The sequence below is a fragment of the Haemaphysalis longicornis genome, unplaced genomic scaffold, assembly GCF_048455015.1.
Source record: "Haemaphysalis longicornis isolate Haplotype H1 unplaced genomic scaffold, Haemaphysalis longicornis Haplotype H1 scaffold_25, whole genome shotgun sequence".
Lineage (NCBI taxonomy): Eukaryota > Metazoa > Arthropoda > Arachnida > Ixodida > Ixodidae > Haemaphysalis > Haemaphysalis longicornis.
In genome coordinates this window covers 4,220,712-4,245,723 of record NW_027526314.1, presented here as the reverse complement: position 1 = coordinate 4,245,723, position 25,012 = coordinate 4,220,712, and the positions used below count along the sequence as shown (strand labels likewise).

At 47.2% G+C, this 25,012-nt stretch overlaps 1 protein-coding gene across 2 annotated transcripts in view; it reads right to left on the bottom strand.

Annotated features, from left to right (window-relative positions):
* Positions 1 to 472: 472 nt before the first annotated feature.
* The window catches only part of LOC144172665 (cytochrome P450 4C1-like), a 65,595-nt gene continuing 41,055 nt past the window's right edge, over positions 473 to 25,012 (bottom strand). For both annotated transcript variants that reach the window (XM_077701306.1, XM_077701305.1), the window contains exons 7-11: positions 24,097 to 24,294; positions 10,508 to 10,681; positions 8,837 to 8,903; positions 3,794 to 3,973; positions 473 to 878 (exon numbers count right to left, since the gene is read on the bottom strand). In XM_077701306.1, coding sequence (XP_077557432.1) covers positions 658 to 878; positions 3,794 to 3,973; positions 8,837 to 8,903; positions 10,508 to 10,681; positions 24,097 to 24,294 — 840 coding nt within the window. In that variant the 3' untranslated portion in view covers positions 473 to 657. The remainder of the gene's footprint in view (positions 879 to 3,793; positions 3,974 to 8,836; positions 8,904 to 10,507; positions 10,682 to 24,096; positions 24,295 to 25,012) is intronic.

Below are 25,012 nucleotides of genomic sequence, written 5' to 3'. Positions count from 1 at the left end.
GCGCGCAGCTTGCGCTCGGTTAACACATGCGCATGCGCTGCTATGCGCTGCTATGCGGTGCTCTCTCTCATTCCGCTGCATATAAACGCGGTAAGTGCGCCGCTCCGCTCAGTCGTTCCGCAGCCGGCGCTCCGATGACATCGTCCGATGATTTGAATAACGCAACGGCAACCCCCGATGCGTCGTATCTACCCCATGGTTCACCTCGCGGGAAGATGGTGTAAATTTTCTGCTTTATATCTGATTCACGCTACATGGAATGTGTCGCAACCAATTAACGCGCTCTTTTGTACCTTCGTGTTTCATTTCTTTTGCACACACCACTAAGCACGTCGCAGTTGATAGGAATCCCGCGCACGCCTTTTGAGGACGCCAGTCGCGTGCGCCTTTTCACCAATGCGGCCAAGAAATGAATTAGGTCCATTTTAAAACGAAGGCCGGAACTGGGGTATTGAAACAGTACGCACATTCATAACAGTCTCACGTTCATTTTATTGACCCCGCTCTACAGATCCTTGCGGGCCTGAAGACGCACATTTAAAATGCTGAACGCACCCGACGGGCGCATGGAACGCAAGTAAAAACGAAGGGTCCAGTTCAAGGAATGCAAAAATAGGTGCGCACGTATATACATTGAATAGAGGGGGTGTCAGCCTCTCATAAGCCATGATTCGTAATCTTGTCTTCCGCCTCGGCAATCCTGACCGCACGGTCGACGTGCGTCCGCTCTCGGAACCAGATGCGGAGTCCTCCCCTCGCCTTGAGGATCATTTCGTACGTGATCTTGAGCTGGCTGATTGGCCTAGTCGACTCCAGGCTGTATTTGCGAAAAACCTTAGCCAGCATCGTCTTGGCCTCCATTTGTGCGAATCGTTGTCCTGGGGGAAACAATGGTAGAAAACGAACCGTTTAGTGCGTGTAACTGCCTCGAAGTCAATTGGAGAAAGTCAATTAGAGTCATTTGGAATCAAACTGAAGTTGGGGAGATAAACAGGGTTGATCACAATAAAACACACACACACGCACACGCATATCATGCACACACGCACACACCGCACACTCACACGCACACACACACACACACACACACACACACACACACACACACACACACACACACAAATGACATGCACATACGCGCACGCACACACAAATTGTCCGCATTCGTCATTGGTCTTCATGTCTGCATTTCTCCGCATTAATCAGCCATAAAATGCGATTAACACCCGCGCTACAAACACAAAGGAAGTAAATTCTGTGCGCCCCGAATGCGGAGAAAGCTCTATTAGATCGACGCAGGTTTCATAATGCTATGTTCAGACTACCGACGAAACAGCGATATCGTGAGCTATATGGACGTCCGACAACGGTGTTGCACGCAGTTTGGTTGGCTGAGACATAAAATGACGTCCTTATTTAAAGATATTACGACATTTGCGACAATAGTATGAACGTGGCGTAACGCGAGGGACGCAGGTTCGATTCCGACGACGGGAAGCGTTTTTTTTTTTTCAATTACCTGCACATATCATTGTTTCCCGCCGCTGCTAACCGAGTACCCATCGGGCTTTTGTGGTGGCCAAGTGGGTAAGTTTTCGGTATCATAGCGTAAGGGTCCCGGGTTCCATTCCCGGCACCTCCCTGGTTTCGAGGATTTTTGTTCCGAGGAACGGACAAACCGCGGCTTAACAGCTCTGATCTTTAAAAAAACATTCACAGCATATCCACGGGGTGAATGATGATGAGTGGGCGAAGCTCCTGAGGGGAAATCATCGGTAAAACCGTGACTCTTCAGTGAAAGTTCGCCCACTACATCTGTGTCCGAACGTAACGTCTAGAAAGTCTCGCTTAAACCACGCGTCGGCACCTTGGGGCTGAGCTCGCCTGATGCGTTTTGCAGACGCCTCACGAGCTCTCACTGCATCGGGGTCTGCCTGCCGATACGCGCGCTTTCTCGCCGCTTCCAGTTCTCTGACGTTTTGGAGATCCTCTTCGCGCCGCAGCCGTGCCGCTTCGCGTACGGCAGGGTCCTCGCGCCGTTGCCGTGACGCTTGGGCCTCTCGTTCTCGAACGCTGGGATCTTGGCGGCGTCGTCGCGCAGCCAGACGACACGCTTCGGCCTCCCGCTCTCGTACGGCAGGATCTTGGCGGCGGCGTCGCGCAGCTTCACGGAGCGCTTCTGCCTCGCGGGCTCGCACATCTGCAGCCTTATCCATCGGGCGACTCCGAGCGCGCGCCAACAGCGAACGGATTTTATTTGAACGCTCTCCGCCATCTAGTAAACAATCCAAGAACTAAACTAGAGGTAGCCACGCCATCTAGTAAACAATCCAAGCGCATCTTTTCATCATATACAAGTACCGCCATCTAGTAAACAATCCAAGAACTAAACTAGAGGTAGCCACGCCATCTAGTAAACAATCCAAGAACTAAACTAGAGGTGGCTACATACATACGTCGAGGATGGACAAACCCACGCCTTAAGGAGCTTCGCCCCTAAAAAAGGAAAATTGACTGCAAGTGAAGATAAGCTGAACTTTCTCTAACGCAGCGTTTTGGGTTACGTAGTTAAATATGTCACCGGTGGCATTGAGTTTGGAAGGTTTGACGTCACGGGAAAAACATGTTGCCGTAATATTCCCCCTTTTGAATCTTTCTAATGGGAAGTGCATCACAAGCCACCCTTCCGTTTGGGGTGTGTTTGGAAATTGTGCTCCACTCGACAAAAATCGTGATGTAGTACATTCTTTTTATATTGCTGGCCTTGTGTACATGCACTTGATAGCTGCCCCAATGAGATAATTGTTCAAGCTTTTATAAGATTGGCTTGCTTGCTTCCTATGTTAATGTTTTTTCTCTGTTCCGTGTACTCCTGCCGGTGACACGCCAATTGCTGCATGAGGTTGCTGCATATGGGCTATAGGATGGAAAGCATCGCTAATTACAAATGCGTGGGTATGGAATACTCTTACCATACGGAAGCGTTAAACCCGAAGTCGAAGCTGCCATTTTCGTACCTGGTGCTAGCTATAGAACCGAGCGCGAATGCTTTTTTTTGGAGGGGGAGGAGGGGGGGGGGCTTTTTCTAGGCAACTTAAGTTTTTCATAAAATAACTTGTCACCCGCGACGTGATTCATAACATTCCAAGAGCGCCGTGCCTAATAAACTGTGGTACGTCTTTCTTAGAACCCACTTCGCATGCCGAATGGCGTTTGCCCACGTGGGTCAAAGCATCGCGTCAGTGGGTAATAGGTGCGGGCCGACACCCGTCGTCTCTGGCGAACAGTGCGTGTAGCCCAAAGCGCCACGTCACCTACCACCAACCACTACGCTAGAACTACTTTACTTTCTGTCTCGAAATAAGGTCAAATAACAGAATAACGATGTTCAACTAACAACGGCTAGCGGAAAGATGACAGGCAATAGACACACTCCTGCAGCTCTTATAAGTCTTTTCGCTTTTGAGTGTAGCGGTCCACGTGTGAAAAGAATCGACGTCGTGGGGAATACGAAAACAAGGGTCAGGTGAGAATATCCCTCAAAATCCGCAGTGCAAACTTCCGAAGAGTTCCCCGAAACGGCATATGCACTTGCACGAGACCTTCCGCATAATACACACAAAATGAGCGCGCATTTTTCTTTTAACTTACTATGATAGCTTCTTAAAATATCCGTCCTAATGTCAGGCTAACACGGGGAGTACAGATACAAGACTTTTTCCCCATCACACGGTCACTATTCGCACCAGACTAATACCGTCAAACCTTGAAGCTAGGTCCTATTTTTCCTTACCTAAACAGTTCTTGGGACCACCGGAGAATGGTACGTAGCTGAAGGGGTGACGGTCCCGAACTTCCTTCGAGAGAAAGCGTTCGGGGATGTAGCTGTCCGGTTCTCTGAAGTACTCGGAGTTCCGGTGCAAGCTGTACATGTTGATGAAGCACGTCACCCCCTTTGGAATAACATGTCCGTCTGAAAAAAAATGTGTCTGCTTATTCTTTTATATGTATGTTCCCTCCAACAGCACAAAGCCTTCTAGGGTAGTGCCTAGTCCGCTACAAAAGTACAACCACGTACTCTGTAAGCAACCAATGCAAGGTAAGTGCTGCAAGTCACTGCAGCGAATATACCACATTGCACGATGCACAAAGCAGAAAACGTATATATATATATATATATATATATATATATATATATATATATATATATATATACATATATACAGTGTAGCCCAGTTATAACGAACACGGTTTTAACGAAATAGCGGCTATAACGAACAAACCTTCGTTTCCCGTTACCATTGGTATAGATAGATTTTCTGTCCAGATATAGCGAAAAGCGGATATAACGAAGTGATTTCGGATTCCCGTTGTGGTCGTTATAAGCGGGCTAGACTGTATATATATATATATATATATATATATATATATATATATATATATATATATATATATATATATATATATATATATATACACTAAGTGAGTCTAGGCGAGAGACAGGTGCAGCAAGGGGTTTAATCAGCAGCGCTGCAGACATCTCTCGAGACGGCGAGCAAGGCTACGGCTGATGTTGATATGAGGGAGATGAGACATATATTAATAAGTACAGAGTAGTGCCCATTATGTACGACCCGGTCACTGCATAATAGTATTCGATGCTCAGAACGTCGTGGAATGATATTAAGTGCTCGCAATACGAACACCACATTGCAAATATGTAATGCTGTCGTAAGAACGTCAGCGAGAATAGAGGATACATGGATATATTGAAGTGCCGATATCAGAGTACGACTGAAAGGCAGAAAATTGCCCGAAGAAAACGTTAAAGAACACAGAAAAACCTTTACCAGACACGCTTTGCGGTCTATGTACCGTAGACAACACTTCTCTGACCGTTACATCAAAGCAGTCGGATAGATAGGGCTCGTGTGGGGAGTGACCTCTCCTTGGTGGGCACGCCAACAAGGAGAGGTCACTAAACAGAGCCTATGTAGTTTTGAAAAGGTGCACTTCAATGGGAAAATAAAACCACGCCAACTGTGCCGGTATTCTACCTCATCCAGGTTCAGTGGATTGTTTACGTCATTGTAGGCGCAGCTCTCTGGCTCGTGAAAGATTCGCAGAATTCTCGCACAATCCGTGAAATATCGTTACTAGTGTAACAGAAGCCAGTCAGCCTGAATACGGAAACACAAACGGTGGGCTAAAACGTATTTATGCTGCCTGTTCGCGTTGATTACGGTATCCCGTAAACTTTAAACAGATATCCGCTATCGTTAACGCATGAACGGTACGCCAAGGCTCCCTATTGATAAGTTACTGGGAATTTGGTGACGTGGAAGTACACGGACGTGTCTAGGGACGTATTATTCAGGCAGAGCAATTTCACCCCCGTCGGGTGCTTAGTCCACAGTGCATTCTAAGAAGTCCCATAGGGCGCGTTCCCCATAAGACTCCAGAATGACCAATCGAAGTGGCCTAGTTTGCACAATCAGCAAATGAGGCGGCCGAGCACTTAAATTGAGTGGGAAAAATGCATCTGCGCAGGCACATTGCGCAATGAAAAATTTCTCCCGCCTCCCCTCGCGGGAACCCCTGGGTAGATGCGACGCCTAGGGGGTTCCGTTGTTGTTTCCGTTAGGTTGATTCTCCCATCGCGTGAAACGTGCTGTGAACCCCCTGCCGCGGCTATGACGCAACGTGGCGCGGCTATGACGCAACACAATCCAACACAATCCACTTTAATCCAATCCAATCCAATCCAAATCCAATCCAATCCAATTCAAGCCAAGCCAAGCCAAGCCAAGCCAAGCCAATCGAATCCAATTCAATGCCCCTCGCTATAGTGCCTAGAATATATTCCAGGCACTATACCCTCGCGAGATAGTGTTCGCTACCGGAGAGGAGAGGGGGTGAGCGGCGGAGAGGGCAGCTCGCGCGGCGAGGAGAATGGGGGAGGGGTGTAGACGGACAACAACGCCGTATGGAGGGACAAGGCGAGTGAATGAGATGCAGTCGCATCTAAAATTCCTTGCACTCGTTGCGTGGTGTCCCTGCGCACATGCGGTTTTTTACTGAAATCATATACAGGGTTTTCTCATTTGCCGAATATGCACAGTAGGCCACTTCGAATGGTCATTCTGGAGCATTGTAGTGAAGGCGCCCTGGGGGACTTGCGGGACACATGCTGCAAGGCGAAGTGGTACAACAGCGTATTCCGGAAATGTTATACGCAGACGACATTGTTCTTTTAGCTGATAACCAGACCGATATGCAATTGCTAATAAATATTAGCGGCCAGGAAGCTACCGACCTCGGGTTAAATTTTAGTGCAGAAAAATCGGGAATAACGGCTTTCAACAACGCTACGACTGCCGCAGTGTCTATCCATCAAGGCGAATTACCTAGAGTGAAGGATAGTATCAATATTTGGGACTCTGGATAAACGCAGGGGATAACTACTTAAGAACTTACGAGGAGCAACTTAAGGTTAAGGGAAAGCGAAACGCAGCTAAAATGAAGCATAGAGCTCTGGGGGGTATAACATATATGAAGTAGTAAGAGGAATGTGGAAAGGAGTAATGGTTCCGGGTCTCACACTTGCGAATGCTGTACTCTGCTTAAAATCAGACGTTCCATCAGGCCTTGAAGTGAACCAGAGAACGGTAGGCCGTTTAGCCTTGGGCGCGCATGGGAAAACAACCAACGAAGCAGTGCAGGGAGATATCGGCTGGGAGTCGTTTGAAGTTCGAGAAGCACAGAGAAAAATATGTTTTGAGATGACGTTGAGAGCAATGGATCAACGAAGGTGGGCAGCTAAGGTTTTTAATTACCTATACTTGCAAAGAGTGGACACGCAGTGGTTAAGGAAGACTAGAAGGCTAACGATGAAATACGGAAAGAACAGCGGAGAATCAAAAACAGCCGAGGTAACAAAAAAAGGCAAGGCAGATTGAAACAAATAAATGGAGACAAAAAATGTAAGCTAAAATGTCGTTAGAGATGTACAGGGCTGAGAAATTCAACATCAGAAAGGAAAATTTCTACGGTAATTCTCAGGGCAGTGCTTTGCTTTTTGAGGTTAGAGCAGGTTGCTTGCGAACTAAGAGCTATGTGGGGAAGTATTCGCAAAATGACGGGGTATGCGTGATCTGCGGAAAAGAAACAGAAACTATGCGGCACATAGTGTTAGAATGTAAAGGTATCCATCGAAATCTAAACGAGGGAAATATTCGGCTTCCAGAAGCCCTAGGATTTAAGGGTAGCACAGAGGAAGTTAACTTCAAGGCTGTCGAGTGGACGAAAAGAAGATTAGAATGCTGGTGGACAAAAAGCAGAGAGGGGAATATTGCCTAGGACAGTTACCACCTGTAAGAGGAAAAAAAGTATTTTGTGCCTAATAAGCTTTTAGTGCCTGCCCTAAGCAGAGCTAGTATTGAACCAAGAGTGTAAAACATAGGTATATTAGTCCTCTTTGGTAAGATGACATGTCATCACCCCGCTACAAAGGGGAAACCAATCGCAAACAGTCAAAAAGGGGAAATAGGCGTATTGCGGGATATAGGCTGTACCTTGACGCCGCGCTCTCAAGTTACTAAAATGGGATGTTTAAATTACGGGCTGTATGTCAACTGTTTGTGTACTCCGTAGCATGTATATGCGGAAAGTAAGTGGCAGAATTGCGCTTTAGTTGGTCTCAGAACAGCAAATTACTTCTTATATGACCTGGAAATTTTATCGAAAACTTGTCTCTAAATGCAGACAGTCCCCTGTATACTCCAGACAAACAGGGAGGCATTTTTAAGAAATACGGAAAAAATGCAGTGCTTAAATATACCGCAGCAACTCGTTCGTTCATGTAGGCACGTATGAAAGTAAGCTGATTCGCTACTGCCGGCTGTGTCGCAGCGAACTGAGGGGCGTATTCTCGGATCTTTGTGCTTTTAGCCTTCCCGAAACAAGACGTCTACAGATTCCCCACAAGGTTTTCAGCCTCCTTGCGACGCCTACCAGGCCGATGCTTCCCCCGCATTGCGAGATTGGATGAACCCTGTGATGAGTCGCGCTGTGCTTGCTTGACAATGCATCCTCCTCGGAGTATATCATTTGAATAAAAAAACAGCTCCTTGGAAATATTCCTGGCATATTTTTAGAACTAATAATATTGGGCACTGCAACAGAAAAGGTATGATAATACTTACTAGAATGTAGGCCGTGCCATAACCCGTGCTTAATCCTTTAAAAGGCGAGCCTTTCAGGTTAAATCCCACGATGACTCAAGGCTGACGTTGAACCCTCGAGTATTTCGAAGCAAAAAAAAATTACTAAAGTATTATTATTATTAGTAGCAAAATGTTACTAGAATGTAACATTTGATGTAAATGATACCGAGAAACTTGTTCTTCAACGATTTTAAGCAATGTGGAAGAGAGCGGTATGAGGCCCGTTCTACATGGTACGTATTTACGTGTTAATTCTTTCATGGACGCCGGCCGTGCGTTGGCGTAGCCCCTTTTCGCAAATTCGGCAAACTCTAAAATGTTTGGCAAGGACGAACGTGCTTGGGATATCCGCATGTGCTCCGGGGAACAAATGCCTCTTTTTTTTAACTAAACGTGTGTTTATTTATTCATTAAAACGGGGTGTGGCGCAAATGCGAAAAACATACTGTTCGCATACATCCCACGTAAAACACCGTGCGCATTTTAGGAGAGGGATTGTCGCAGCATTGGGCTCACCAAGGAAAACCCGGCCATGCAGTAGGGGTTTTACACTAGCTTTTCTTATCCTTACGCAGTAAACTACATATCGGTGAAAAGCTTTGAATGCTCACCTATTATGGTGTCTTCCACCAGGACCCTTCCGATTATAGGTACCGGTGGAAACAACCGCAGCGACTCCTGCGGAAAATAAATTAGTATTAGTTGTGTAAAATTGGACAGGCCTGAGTTCTGGCAGCTCTCTTTGGTCTCTGCGGTTTTGGGTGGTAGCGCTAAGGCAAATTTGAACCATCAAATCATGAAAGTTCAGGCACGAACGCTTTTGTATGCACTGGAGGCTGACAAACAGGAAGTGGATACTGTGCTTTTCTTCTTTCTATTTCCTATTTTGTTAATAATTTCTTTCATAAATTTAACAACTGAACATCGTAAGGGAAAGACGGTTTCCAGAAGAGCACGTGAAATTGGGCATTGGAAATCTGACCAACTGCTCAATGTCTATTTTCTCGCCAAAGAAAATGCTCTTAATGCGTATGTTATACTCCGTTACTGTATACCTCATGGGGGAAGGGACAGGTAACAGAGAATCCGCGGACTGAAAATCCTTAAGTACAGCGTGTTTCACAGGTGGTCCCTGCTGACTTGTGTGGCGTGATCGGCGGCATAAGCAACACGCGATAGTTGAACTAGTAAAGCAATGCACGCGCGCCTTCTTATAGAGCGCAGGGTGAGCGTGTTGTGTATGATTGCAGCCGGAGCCTTCCGCCTTCTACTACGGCGCGCCTTATCGCCTGTGTAGAGTAGGCGCGTTAAACTTCATAATCGAAAAATCAGGATACTGACTTAGGTAAGTGTAACAATGCAATTATTGCTCTTTTTATTCGTATATCTGTTTCCAGGACTTGCATTTTTTACTGATCCTGAACGGAAATAAACATTAAACTTCGAGGCAAAATAAAATTTCCCCAAAACGTTTACGAGTTCATCAGTAGCGCGAAAAGGATGCTGTTCGCGCACTCACACGCACGCAGGCACACAGAGGTGCACGCAAACGCAGCCTCCTATACATGCACAGCACACGCACGCTTACACGAACTGGCGCTGGAAACTACATGCGCTAGAGGAAAACGGGCAGTGTGTAACCGTCTACCTGCCTCCCGCATGTAATATATTTTTTTTGTGGTTAAGAAAGACTTGAGGACGGCTATTCATGCATGGGAATAAAAAAAAACAGAAAAATCAAGCTTTAAGGCAGCGTAACCATCCTCGTCGTCATTAGTTGGCGCCCAACATAGAGACGCTTAATACCCACAGCGCGAATCCACCTGCAGGTAAACTCCAGGGCACAATACCATCGTCGAACGCTAGTTTACTGCCACCACTCTCTGCGGACTTACAAGGCAAGCAATGTGCTACATTAAAAACTTCAGTGCAGGTTTAAACGCTTGCGTGGAATTTCACAATATATCAACCACTCGAAACGAGAGCTTCCTTCGGCTTTCAGAAAAGTTAAAAAAAAATAGAACATGTTTGTTCCTAGAAAAGAAAGTTGCATGTGCAAACTAATATACAGTGCAAAAGCTGAACAGAGTTTAATTTATGTATTTCGAATTGGTGTCCTTCTCTTTCTTTAAATATATTTGGAGCTATGTGGATGATTGGGTGCAAGGGTGTTAATGTTTTGTTGCGGTCTCTAAACCCTTCCCTTATAAGGCTTACGGAGGTACCGGAATCGGAGCAGCCGGTCCGCTTTAGACGTAGCAATAACCAAAAGCCGGAATCACCTTGAAGCACATGTCTAGGTATTTCATTCGCTTGAGGTCCTCCACGGTGATGTCCCTATCGAGATCATGGCCAAAAATCTCGTCGAGTTCCTGGTGGACCTTTTCCTGCACTTGCGGATGCAGCCCAATCAAATAGAAGGCCCAGCCAGCCGCCGATGTGGTGGTGTCCGTACCCTGTGGAAGGAACCTTAGGGATTAGAGCCAAGCCCGAGACCATTCTGGAAGTAGAAGTATAAAAAACTGCAAATACGTATATATCATCCGTCTAAAAAAAATGCACGCTGTACATACCAATCCCTACATTGTGAAGCCAAGCAGTGCCTTGAATTTACCCAATGTGCTGGGGGGACTTACAAAAAAAAAATGCTGCAAACGATCATGACGGCCTTCTGGCGAGAGAAATAACCTAGAGATGCTGAAAAGGTTTGTCTCCTGTGTAGAAATGAGGGGCAGTTAGAATACGTACGCTGATTCCGCTATAGCGGTTGGCTTCAAGTGTGTTCTATAAATTCACAAAAACTCCCGATGCGTTTTTGTAAAGAGGAAGGCGCATACAAGCTTCTTTGCGCACAATTGTCTCCGTTATTTCTGTAATAAAAATCCAGCAGAAACTCTTCTGGGTTTTCCAAGAGTTGTGTGATGTGTGATTCATATGAACAATTTAAAACGTAAAGCCTATTCGGTTTCAGGGCTATTAAGTTGCCCCGTTTTGAACACTGGGAGTCCCCATGGTACTACTACCAATATATCATTTCTCCGATTCTCCCGCCCCAGTACTGAACGCCGTATTTCAAAACGAAAGAAAACTTTGAAATAAGGCATAAAAAGCTGGTTCTCTCTTCAACACCATTCGACATTCTAGTTTGCTTATTAAGGCGGAACCACTGTACGCAAAGCCTCTTTGTCTTACCATACAACAGAGTCAGAGTGTGTGGTTTTCCTTCACCATCATGTGAAGTGAAAGTTATTGTACATGCCGTTGATATAGCCTATATTTGTGCTGACAGGCGTAGTGTAGACAGGGCCCTTATATTGGCGAAGAAGTTTTGTGACGCGTGTGGAGCAGACGTGAATATCAGAAAACTAAGGGATCTGGTTTGGCCAGTGGGTAACCAAACCTTTAAGATTTGACGGTATTAGTTGGGACAGTGCGTCGCTTGAATACCTTGGCGTGTGTTTACACCAAATAAGGAACTCCAGGCCACACTGGTCTTCAGCACTCACCCATGTCAAGCGCCCCTCGCAAGCATGGATGGGGCGAGGACGTTCTGCATTTGCGCGTGTCTTCTGGCGTGTCTTCTTGAAAGCTTGAATATGTGCTTCGGGTACTGCACCGTGTGCGAGCTAAAGTGCAGGCTATACACAGAGTATTTGCTACCTACGTGCAGGGATCTGAATGGGAGCCAATTCGTAGGGATAATTTGTTTCTTCCTTTGGTGTATGGAGGTTTTGCGTTAATGCACCTGTTTGCGCACCAACTTGCGTCTCAAATTTTCTTCTACAAACTGGCGATAACCCCCTTTTACTTGCCATACTTCAAAAGCGCCTTAGTTACGATTTATGTAACTTTTCTCATGTTTTCTGCGGGTGAGGTCAATAGGAACCCGCCATGGGGTTTTCCAAGGGAAGTTATGGGCACTTTTAATATTCTTAGTGCGCGGTTGTCTTTGAAATATCTGTTTATCCTTTCAAGAAAGGCTCTGCGAACGCTTTAATTTATAATCTGCTCCCAATGCCTGCTTATCGCCAGCCCTACTTGCGTGGCTACAAGAGCAGCCAAATGTCAAAACGTTTTTCTTTAGGCTGCATTCGCAAACGCTTCCAGTTGAAACATGTCTGCGCGAAAGAGGGATGCAGATTCCTTGGTCAGACGATTGCCACTTGTGCACTGAACCAGAGACTATTGACCATTGTTTTCTGCTGTGCCGCGACGCGGTGTTTTTCTAGGACGTTTTGCAACGGATACTAAACAAAGGATATTTACATCACATCCTACAAAAGTAAATTCTTGCAATTTGAACATGTTGATCGGGGGTTTTTGTGACGTTTTGGTTCTGCTACGATTGTTTCGCTTGTGGAAGTGCCTCATGATTAACCGGCATGCGGAACCCCCTAGTCCAACTAAGTGGATCTTTAGGGAACAGGCAGCGTTGGTGCGGATCTTTTACCATGGCTCCATCGTGTTTTGGCTCCATCTTTTGGATTCCTGTGTCTCCGGTCTTGGGTATTAAAACAGTCCCGATTTTTGTTAGACTGTTGTGCTTATTCATCGCTGTCTGTTAGCTTTTATATTGTGAGTAATTGTCTTGAGTGAGTTCAGCCAACGTTTCGATACATCAAAGAAAAATTTACACCATCTTCCCGCGAGGGCAACCATGGGGTAGATGCGACGCATCGGGGGTTGCCGTTGCGTTTCCGTTATGTTAGCGATGTCAGCGTGTGGATTGCTGTTGCTGTGTATCCTATTTACGCAGCATGTTCACCCCCGATGCGTGGCATCTACCCCATGGTTCCCCTCGCGGGAAGATGGTGTAAATTTTTAACCCAGCGCAAGCTGCGCGCTAACGCACAGTTGGCACGGCGACGGAAGCGAGCGCAGCCGAGCGCAAGCTGCGCGCAGACCGCGCTGACGCACAGATGGCGCTGCGGTGAGAGCGGCGGAGCGCGCAGCTGCCGCGGTGAAGTGAAGGGGGGAGGGATGCGGACTACGCCGTGACAACGCGGGACAAGGCGAGTTAAAGAGATGCGTTGCATTTAAAAAGACAAAAAGCTACCACAGTTGGTAGAACACTATGCTGCTGCTGTACAGACCGGTGTTCAAACTCCATCAGATCACACATGTGTTTTCAATTTATTTACTGTTTACTGCGGCCGTCATTTTCTTGACCGCACTACAACTAGAACAACGGCGCTTTTTCGCAGGATGTGGTCCTTTCTATAGGGCGACCTTAAACCCCGCAGTAGCGAGATGTGGCTGTCCACTCCAGTAAGCTGGAGATGAAGGGAGCGGATTAACAAAACTGAACGAGCGGACATACAAGCAGCGAAGCGACCTAGGTGTTGAACTGTGCGTGATGATGCTCCGCACCAGTGGCGTAGCCACAAAAATTTTAAGGGGGGGGGGTTATACGCTGCCGGTAAAAAAAAGATTTCCTTCGGCTTTAATAGACGGTCACAAGCGTATTTTAAAGCAAAGCTTTTTACCTCTACCCCCCAAGGGTTCTTTCGCGACCGTTGGTGTCACCAGAAAACTCCAGCGAACAAATAAAAGAATTCACTGGCTCCGCCGGGATTCGAACCTGGAACTAATAGACTAACAAAGCGACAGCCCATTGTCCTACCGATTTAGCTACGAGCTCACGCGAAGACTGGAAAGACAGGTGGTGTACTCATCAAGCACATCTACGGGTTTACCCCCTGCGTTCTCGCTGAATGCCACGTGAAAGTGTCACGCGACCACTCACGCTCGTCTAGCGGCCCTGTGCGCACCTTGCTCATGTGCTAAGAGTTGCAAAAATTAAAGTAAGCTCACACCAATGCATGGCATCTCACTTCTAGTACGCCAATGTGCTAAAGCCTGTGGCCTCCAGCGTTCACGTAAACAATCACAGCTCCTTGTCGTCCGGCCTCAATCCAAACCAAGGAATATATTCAAATACTCCTTGATGGCCACGCCATCACTCCAAGCCCCAGCATCAAAATCCTGGGCCTACATCTCGAGGCTTACACCAAAAGGGAGGTCTCCTTGCAGCGCCTCAAAAACAGCATTAATAAAATAATACACAGGATCAGGCGAGTTGCCACCAAGGAGCGAGGCCTAAAGGAATCCGGTACCTTTCGATTAACTGAAGCTTTTGTCCTCTCGAGAGTTACTTACGTCAACCCCCTGTCTTCTTCTCGACAAGGAAGACATAGAGATGCTTTATATAATGACTAGAAAGGCAGTCGAGCAGGCCATTGGTCTTCTCATGAGTGCGTACACACAGAGGCTGCTTAGCACGGGGCTCCACAACACGGTGGAAGAGCTGATAGAAGGCCATCTTTTAACCAGAAGGTCCGACTCAGAACTGCGATGGGTAACCGCATGCTTCACCAGATTGGCTGGGTAGCCCAGAATGTCACTCCGCTTGACGTACTCCCAGACTCTTGGCAACTAAAACTAAAGATGCTCCCTTTGCTTAGGAATATGAACCCCTCACATGACGAGGGTAACCGAAAAGCACGGGCTCAAGCGCTAAACACCACCCTCGGTGGGGATCATCCAGTTATATACACAGACGCCTCCAAACATCGAGGGCAGCAATACGCCATCATCGTGGCTACCTCTAGAACCAACCTCCTTGCGTGTACCTCGCTAAAGACCCAAGAAATGACGGCAGCAGAAGAGGCAGCCATCACCTTGGCTCTCACTCAACCAGGGGTTTGGAGGGTAGTCATCGATTCCCAGCAACCCTACTGGAATTGCCAGTAGGGTTGGGTGTCCTGACCTGCACTACGCGGGCTAAAAAAACACTCCTCAAACGGTTCCACTAAGCTCATCTGAACACCCCCTCACGCTTCAATGGAGGGCAACAAATACACCCAACCAACAAGCCTGCGCTTTTACCTCCCGTGCTACGGAACTGCACGAGGACAGTCACCCGCTTGTCACGTTCAGGGAGATAACCCACCATTATCGCCTTCTGCGACAGACCGTACCTTCGCCTTACCCTGATCTTTCCAGAGAACAACTACCGTACGGCTCATACAAACCGGGCTCCTTCCCACAGCCTACGCGTCTTCACTTAATGTATCCGAATCGCTACGACGCTGAATGTAAATTTTGCTCAGAAGTAGGAACACTCCGCCCCGTAATCGGGGTGTGCGACTTTAGCCCTGAGCACCCTCCTCTCTTTCCGCCAACTACCCAGCAAGAGCAATGGGAGATGCTGCTGTCCAGGCCCTCTCTACCTACACAGCTTCAGCGGGTGGACAGAACACAGGCCACGCGGCCCGCATATGGGCCCCACAGAAGAAGGAATCACACCCCAGGGCTGCACTCTGGGCCGTTCAGATATCTGAACAGAAGTATTTTTTTTTTTCTCCTCCTCGTTCTCTGCCGCAAATCTCGTAGCCTCCGTCCGCGGCACAGAGACGGAGAAGACAGATCGTCTAGCACCGGGTTGGAGCTTACTTTAATTTTATAAAAAAAAGTTTCCACTCTTGTGCTACACCAATACAGCTCAACCAAACACCGTTCATGCTTCATGCATTGATTTAACCTTAACAAGAATATCTCTTTGAAGTAATAAATGGTGTGGTTAAGCGCATTTCACTTCTCTCTCGTTTTGCTATTTGTAGAGCGATGTGAGTGAATTTAAGTGACGTCGCATGGGTAATCGTTTGGGTGCCGTTTACAGCTTTGCTTTCCAACCACATTCACGGGGTGGATTGGCGCGATTTTTTTGTTTTCACATTAGAATACAGGGTGTTCAAAATTAAGTGGGGAGATTTTTTTTACAATTAGGCGATTAGATTTACGTGAAGACCACTTCTACAGTGATGTTATGCAGCCAGGGGTGCACCGAATGAGGTGACAATAATTGATGTCGGTGGCTTAATTAACTAAAATTGAATAATTAACTTTTTGCGGCTGCAGTAGGCCGGCATGTTTGTATTGAAAAGTTGGTCGCAATTGTGTTTCTACGCAGTTTAATCTGGCAGAGTTTTCTAGCGCATCCGTAATCCGAGATATCGAACTGAGAAGTTTAATTGCCGTTCGCATGATTACGCGAGTTAAACAGTGAATATCGGCGCAGACCTCCTCCCCCTTGTTCTGGGTTTCGTTAGCCGTTCCGAGAACTGCAGATGGCGATAACGCCAGCCAAGACTAAAAAGGTGCCGTTTATCACCTTTGCCTGTGCCTCCACACCGTTGTCAATCTAGGCACCATACACAGTAGGCATGTCACAAAAGGGAGGAGTATTGCGGCGGTCCTTACTGCTTTGCATGCGTAATCATCATCATCACCATAATCACCATCATCATCATCATCATCACCAGCCTGTCTACGCCCACTACAGGGCAAAGGCCTCTCCCATATTTCTCCAATTACCGCGGTCCTGTGCCAACTGTGACCAATTTATCCCTGCAAACCTCTTGATCTCATCTGCCCATCTAACTTTCTTTCCCCCCCTGCAACGCTTGCCTTCTCTAGGGATCCACTCTGTTACCCTTAACGACCAACGGTTATCTTGCCTTCGCATTACATGCCCGGCCCACGCCCATTTCTTCTTCTTAATTTCTACTAGTATGTCCTTAACACGCGTTTGTTCCCTGACCCACCCCGCTCTCTTCTTGTCCCTTAATGTTACACCTATCATTTTCCGCTCCATTGCCCGCTGAGTCGTTCTCAATTTAAATTGAACCCTCTTAGTGAGCCTCCAAGTTTCTGCCCCGTAGGTGAGTACCCGTAAGGTGCACCTGTCATACACTTTCTTCTTCAAGGACAATGGAAGGCTGCCATTCATTATCTGAGAATGCCTGCCGTATGCACTCCACCACATTCTGATCCTTCTAATTATCTCTGCCTCATGGTTGGGATCTGGGGTCACCACTTGGCCTAAGTAGATATATTGGCTTACGACTTCCACTGCCTCGCCACCCATCTCAAACCGCTGTGCTGTTCCGAGGTTAGTGATCATTACTTTAGTTTTCTGCATATTAATTTTCAGGCCCACGGTTCTACTCTGTTCGCCCAGTGTGGAAAGCATGCTTTGCAATTCGTCCCCCGAGTTACTTAGCAAGGCAACGTCATCAGCAAATCTGATGTTACTGCCAGTTTTTCAAGTACAATTTCTCCGCCATCCTTCAAGAGGTCTGCTGTTATCTGATCCTCACCTGGTGCTTTGCCCCCTTTCATTTCTCCATTAACCCTTACTCCCACCTGTTCCCAATCCAACGTTTTGAATACTTCTTGTAAACATGCTGTGAATAACATTGGAGAGATTGCGTCTCCTTGTCTGACGCCCTTCCTTATAGGTATTTTACTGCTCTCCTTATGGAGGATGATGGTAGCTGTGGACCCCTTGTAGATATTTTCTAGTATTTTTACATAATGTTCATCGACCCCCTGGTTCCGTAGTGCCTGAATGACTGAATTACTGCTAAGGTTTCGACCGAGTCAAATGCTTTCTCATAACCTATGAAGGCTATATATAGGGGTTCAGTATACTCAGCGCCCTTCTCTATCACCTGATTGATCGTGTGAATATGTTCCATTTTTGAATAACCTTTACGGAACCCTGCTTGTTCTTTAGGTTGACTGAAATCTAATTAGGTTGCAGAAATTCTGTGAGCGATTACCTTAGTAAGTACCTTGTAGACGACTGACAGTAAGCTGATCGGCCTGTAGTTTTTCAAGTCCTTCATGTCACCTTTCTTATGGATTAGGATGATCGCGTTCTTCCAAGATTCCGGTACACTTCCGTTATTTAGGCATTTCGTATACAGGTTTGCCAGTTTTTCAAGTACAATTTCTCCGCCATCCTTCAAGAGGTCTGCTGTTATCTGATCCTCACCTGGTGCTTTGCCCCCTTTCATTTCTTTCAAAGCCTTCCTAACTTCTTCGGTCGTTACTGGTGGGATGCCTATCTCCTCTGAACTACTTTCTCGTTCAGCATCATCCTGCATGTCCCGGCTACTGTACAGGTCCCTATAGAACTACTCGGCCACTGTGACTATTTTATCCCTATTTGTGAACACATTGCCTTGCTTATCTTGAAGTGCATACACCTGATTTTTCTCCACGCCAAGACGCCTCTTCACCGCTTTCAGGCTAGCTCCGTGCTTTACAGCGTATTCAATCCTCTCCATAATATACTTCCGTATGTCAGCAGTCTTCCGCTTTTTGATTAACTTCGAAAGCTCCGCTAGTTCTATTCTGTCAGCTGGGGTGGAGGTTATCATGGTTTTCCGTTTCCTAATTAAATCTTTCGTCTCCTGGGAACGTTTACCAGTATCCTGTCTAGTCATCGTGCCCCCGACTTCTACTGCACACTCCCTGATAATGCGTGTAAGGTTGTCGCTGTCTTCCTGTGTCGTAAGCTCGGCTTCCTCGGTAAGAGCTGAATATCGGTTCTGTAGTGCGATCCTGAATTCTTCTACTTTACGCCTTACTGTTAGTTCGTTAATCGGCTTTTTTCGTACTAGCTTGCTACGGTCCCTCCTCAAATCTAGCTTAATTCGGGATCTTACCATACGGTGGTCACTACACCTTACCCTTCCGAGCACTTCCACATCCTTCACGACGCCAGGGTGATAATAATATGAAGTCTATTTCATTTTTATGGTCGCCATTCGGGCTCCTCCACGTCCACTTCCGGCTCTCCCGTTTACAGAAGAAGGTATTCATTATGCGAAGGTTATTCCGTTCTGCAAACTCAACTAGTAGGTCCCCCCTGCTATTTCTACACCCCAGACCATAGTTCCCAACCGCGTTGTCTCCAGCCTGATTCTTGCCTACTTTAGCATTAAAGTCCCCCATAACTACGGTATACTGTGTTTTTACTTTAGCCATTGCCGATTCCACATCTTCATATAAGCCTTCCCCTACCTGGTCGTCGTGGCTAGATGTTGGGGCATAGCCCTGTACCACCTTGAGCTTGTACCTCTTATTGAGCCTAATTACAAGACCTGCTACCCTTTCGTTAATGCTATAGTATTCTTCTATGTTGCCAGCTATGCTTTTATTCACAAGAAATCCCACTCCCAGTTCTCTTCTGTCCACTAGACCACGGTAACATAGCACGTGTTCATTTTTCAGCACCGTAAAGGCTTCACCCGTCCTCCTAACCTCACTAAGCCCTATAACATCCCATTTAATGTCCTTTAATTCCTCGAACAACACGTCTAGACTCGCTTCACTAGATAGGGTTCGCGTGTTAAACGTTGCCAGGTTCAGATTGCAATGGCGGCCTGTCCGGGTCCAGGTATTCTTAGCACTCTCTGCTACGTCACAGGTCTGACCGCCGCCGTGGTCAGTTGCTTCGCATTCACTGGGGACTGAGGGCCGTGGATTAATTGGCGTATTCATGCGTAATTGTCTTGCGTAATCATGGGAGCGATAATTTAACTTCGAAGTTTGATATATCGGAGTACAGATCCGACTCCGATTCGGAGTACAGTCCGACTCAGAACTGCGATGGGTAACCGCATGCTTCACCAGATTGGCTGGGCAGCCCAGAATATCACTCCGCTTGACGTACTCCCAGACTCTTGGCGACTAAAACTAAAGATGCTCCTTTTGCTTAGAAATATGAACCCCTCACATGACGAGGGTCACCGAAAAGCACTGGCTCAAGCGCTAACCACCACCCTCGGTGGGGATCATGCAGTTATCTACACAGACGCCTCCAAACATCGAGGACAGCAATACGCCATCATCGTGGCTACCTCCAGAACCAACCTCCTTGCGTGTACCTCGCTTAGGACCCAAGAAATGGCGGCAGCTGAAGAGGCAGCCATCCCCTTGGCTCTCGCTCAACCAGGGGTTCGGAGGGTAGTCATCGATTCCCAGCAAGCCTACTGGAATTACCAGTAGGGTTTGGTGTCCTAACCTGCCCTGTGCGTGTGAAAAAAACCACTCCCCAAACGGTTCCATTCAGCTCATCTGGGCATCCGCTCACGCTTCAATGGAGGGCAACAAATACGCCCACACAACAAGCCTGCGCTTTTACCTCCCGTGCTATGGAGCGGCCCGAGGACAGTCACCAGCTTGTCACGTTCAGGGAGATAACCCAGCATTATCGCCTTCTGAGTCAGACCGTACCTTCGCCTTACCCTGCCCTTTCCAGAGAACAACAAACTACCCTACGCCTCATACAGTCGGGGCTCCTTCCCACAACCTACGCGTCTTCACTTCATGTATCCGAATAGCTACGACGCTGAATGTAAATTTTGCTCAGAAGTAGGAACACTCCGCCCCGTAATCGGGGTGTGCGACTTTAGCCCTGAGCACCCTCCTCTCCTTCCGTCAACTACCCAACAAGAGCAATAGGAGATACTGCTGTCCAGGCCCTCTCTACCTACCCAGCTTCAGCGGGTGTACAGAACACAGGCCGCGCGGACTGCATATGGGCTCCACAGAAGAATCACTCCCCAGGGCTGCACTCTGGGCAGTTCAGAAATCTGTACAGAAGTATTTCTTCCTCTTCCTCCTTCTCTGCCCCAAATCTCGTCGCCTCCGTCCGCGGCGCAGAGACGGAGAAGACAGATTGTCTAACACCGGGTTGGAGCTTACTTTACTTTTATAAAAAAAGTTTCCACTCTTGAGCTACACCAATACAACTCAACCAAACACCGTTCAGGCTTCATGCATAGATTTAACCTTAACAAGAACATCTCTTTGAAGTAATAAATGGTGTGGTTAAGTGCATTTCACTTTTCTCTGGTTTTGCTATTTGTAGAGCGATGTGAGGGAATTTAAGTTACGTCACATGGGTAATTGTTATGGGTGCCGTTTACAGCTTTGCTTTCCAACCACATTCACGGGGTGGATTGGCGCGATTTTTTTTTAAAGCAAAGCTTTTTACCTCTATCCCCCAAGGGTTCTTTCGCGACCATTGGTGTCACCAGAAAACTCCAGCGAACAAATTAAAGAAGTTTATGGCACCACCGGGAATCGAACCTGGAACTAATAGACTAACAAAGCGAGAGCCCGTTGTCATACGGATTTAGCTACGAGCCCACGCGAAGACGGGAAAGACAGGTGGTGTACTCACGAAGCCCATCTACGGGTTTAGCCCATGCGTTCTCACTGAATGCCACGTGAAAGTGTCACGCGACCACACGCCCGTCTAGCGGCCCTGTGCGCACCTAGCTCATGTGCTAAGAGTTACAAAAATTAAAGGAAGCTCACACCAATGCATGACATCTCACTTCTAGTACGCCTTTGCGTAAAGCCTATGGCCTCCAGAGTTCACGTAAAAAATCACAGCTCCTTGTCGTCCGCCCTCTCGCCAAATCAAGGAATACTTCAAATACTCCTTGATGGCTAGGCCATCACTCCAAACCCCAGCATCAAGATCCTCAGCCTACATCTCGAGGCTAACACCCAGAGTGACGTCTCCTTGCAGCGCCTCAAAAACAGCATTATTCAAATCATACACATGATCAGGAGAGTTGCCACCAAGAAGCGAGGCCTAAAGGAATCCGGTATCTTTCGATTAATTGAAGCTTTTGTCCTCTCGAGAGTCACTTACGTCAACCCCCTGTCTTCTTCTCGACAAGGAAGACATAGAGATGCTTTATATAATGATTAGAAAGGCGGTCGAGCAGGCATTGGCCTTCTCGGCCTTCTCATGAGTGCGTCCACGCAGAGGCTGCTTAGCACGGGGCTCCACAACACGGTGGAAGAGCTGATAGAAGGCCATCTTTGTAACCAGAAGGTTCGACTCAGAACTGCGGTGGGTAACAGCATGCTTCACCAGATTGACTGGGCAGCCCAGAATGTCACTCCGCTTGACGTACTCCCAGACTCTTGGCGACTAAAACTAAAGATGTTCCCTTTGCTTAAAAATACGAACCCCTCACATGACGAGGGTCACCGAAAAGCACGCGCTCAAGCGCTAAACACCACCCTCGGGGGGAATAATGCAGTTATCTACTCAGACGTCTCCAAACATCGGGGGCAGCAATACGCCATCATCGTGGCTACCTCCAGAACCAACCTCCTTGCGTGTACCTCGCAATACCCAAGAAATGACGGCTGCAGAAGAGGCAGCCATCACCTTGGCTCTCACTCAACCAGGGGTTCGGAGGGTAGTCGCCGATTCCCAGCAAGTCAGGTTGGGTGTCCTGACCTGCACGGCGCGTGCTAAAAAACCACTCCCCAAACGGTTCCATTCAGCTCATCTGGACACCCCCCACGCTTCAACGGAGGGCAACAAATACGCCCACCCAACAAGCCTGCGCTTTTACCTCCCGTGCTATGGAGCTGCACGAGGACAGTCACCGGCTTGTCACGTTCAGGGAGATAACCCAGCATTATCACCTTCTGAGACAGACCGTACCTTCGCCTTACCCTGACCTTTCCAGAGATCAACAAGGGCTCATACAATCCGGGCTCCTTCCCACAGCCTACGTGTCTTCACCTAATGCATCCGAATCGCTACGACACTGAATGTAAATTTTGCTTAAAAGTAGGAACACTCCGCCCCGTAATCGGGGTGTGCGACTTTAACCCTGAGCTCCCTCCTCTCTTTCCGTCCACTACCTAATAAGAGCAATGGGAGACGCTGCTGTACAGGCCCTCTCTACCTACCCAGCTTCAGCGGGTGGACAGAAAACAGGCCGCCCGGACTGCATATGGGCCCCACACAAGAAGGAATCACTCCCCAGGGCTGCAGTCTGGGCCGTTCAGAAATCTGAACAGAAGTATTTCTTTCTCCTCCTTCTCCTTCTCTGCCACAAATCTCGTCGCCTCCGTCCGCGGCGCAGAGACGGAGAAGTCAGATCGTCTAACACCGGGTTGGAGCTTACTTTGATTTTATCAAAAAAGTTTCCACTCTTGTGCTACACCAATACAACTCAACCAAACACCGTTCATGCATCATGCATTGCTTTAACGTTACGAAGAATATCTATTTGAAGTAATAAATGGTATGGTTAAGTGCATTTCACTTCTCTCTCGTTTTACTATTTGTAGAGCGATGTGAGTTAATTTAAGTGACGTCGTTATGGGTGCCGTTATGGGTGCCGTTGACAGCTTTGCTTTCCAACCACATTCACGGGGTGGATTGGCGTGATTTTTTTTACTTAGATAATGTGTTGAGCAGTAACTAAATCAAGCGATTTTTGCGAACGACGCGACGAACGATACGACGGGGAACCGCAATAGCTCGTCCCACTCGCTCGTTGAGGCAGCCACATAAGAGCAGTCCCGCGAGCGACGGCGAAACGCGATCCCAATATTGGCGCACAGCGCCCAATACAATTATCGAAGTACACACAGCCTCAAGGTTTTTGATGTGTTCATTTGTCACAAAAACCGGAAATCTTGCGCTAGACAACATTTGAACCAAAAATCATGCACTACGAGAGTGCACTTGTAATGCCACTCAAGTATATAAAAAAGAAGAATAATGGGAACGAGCACAGGCGAAGCGCACTGCCTGATATATTCGAGCAAGCAAGTTCCTAAAATTCATCAGCCATGTTGTTTTCAACTTTACACCAACAATGTCAAACGTAGGAGTGATAGCTTTCCGGGATGCACATTTATGTGAAATAGGTATAATGAATGCTTAAATTAACAAAGGGCACCATTAGGCATCATTACCCGACTGAGGCATAAGGCCATGCAGGCGTAATAAAATTGCCTAGATGCTTACAAATTTTCCTTTTTTCCCTATAGAAGGCCCAAATCCCCTACATATAGGGAAATTTCTCTAGAGTTGGCAGCACTGCTGCACGGGAACCCAACGGCTTGCCTTGTGGGAATTGAATGCGATGCCGTGGCGGGTTCTTTTGAGCAAATGAGCATTTGTATGTATACTAGGGCGGCTATACCGTGTACCCGACTGCATAACGTTACGTCGCTACACTCTCACCGCAAAAAGCAGGCCGTCGATGTCCTTTTTAATTTCGCTGATTCTGTAGTGTTGGTCATGAAGGTGCGCTTTGAGGAGCGTGTCCACCATGACTGCGTGCCGCTCTTCCTCCTCCTCCTCCTCGATGACGTGATCACCAGGCTCAAGCTTCAGCTCGGCAGCCAGCTGCTGCAGTTTGCCCTTGCGCCTCTCCAGCACCTGTAGTAAAGGGACTGTTGTAATTATACCGATTATACGTCCCGCGTAAGGCATCCGGTACAAAGGACGTGCCCGCTTCCAATCAAGTTAAGAGTGCAAGCTAGTAGCATGAAAAATTGAGTGTGCCAACTGGCAATCGTAAAAGAACTCTCTGTATATAACATAAGTTGAAATAAAAGTTTCAATCAATCAATCCATCCATCAATCAATCAATCAATCAATCAATCAATCAATCAATCAATCAATCAATCAATCAATCAATCAATCAATCAATCAATCAATCAATCAATCAATCAATCAATCATCGGTTCTATATACAAGGCATTGTGATGGTAAGCCAAGCGACAAGTGCTGGAGCCGAAAGGGTGCACTGCAGGGGGATACCATCTCGCGAAAACTGTTCACAGCTTGTCTGGAGGAGGTATTCATAAATTTTGACTTGGAAAACATGGAATTACGAATTAACGGGTAATACTTGGGCCATTTGAGGTTTCCAGACGACATAGGCTTGCTAAGCGAGTCTGTTGAACACATGCAAAAATCCTCGAGGAACTAAATTAATAGAGCTGGGCTGTGAGGCTAAAAGTAGATTCGAATAAATGAAAACTAATGATGAATAAACGGGCCAAAAACGCCCTGTTCAGCATATGTAACAAAACGCTGGAACAAGCAGGTTATAACTACCTCAGTCACGTCGTCTTTGCTGATCGCAACCACA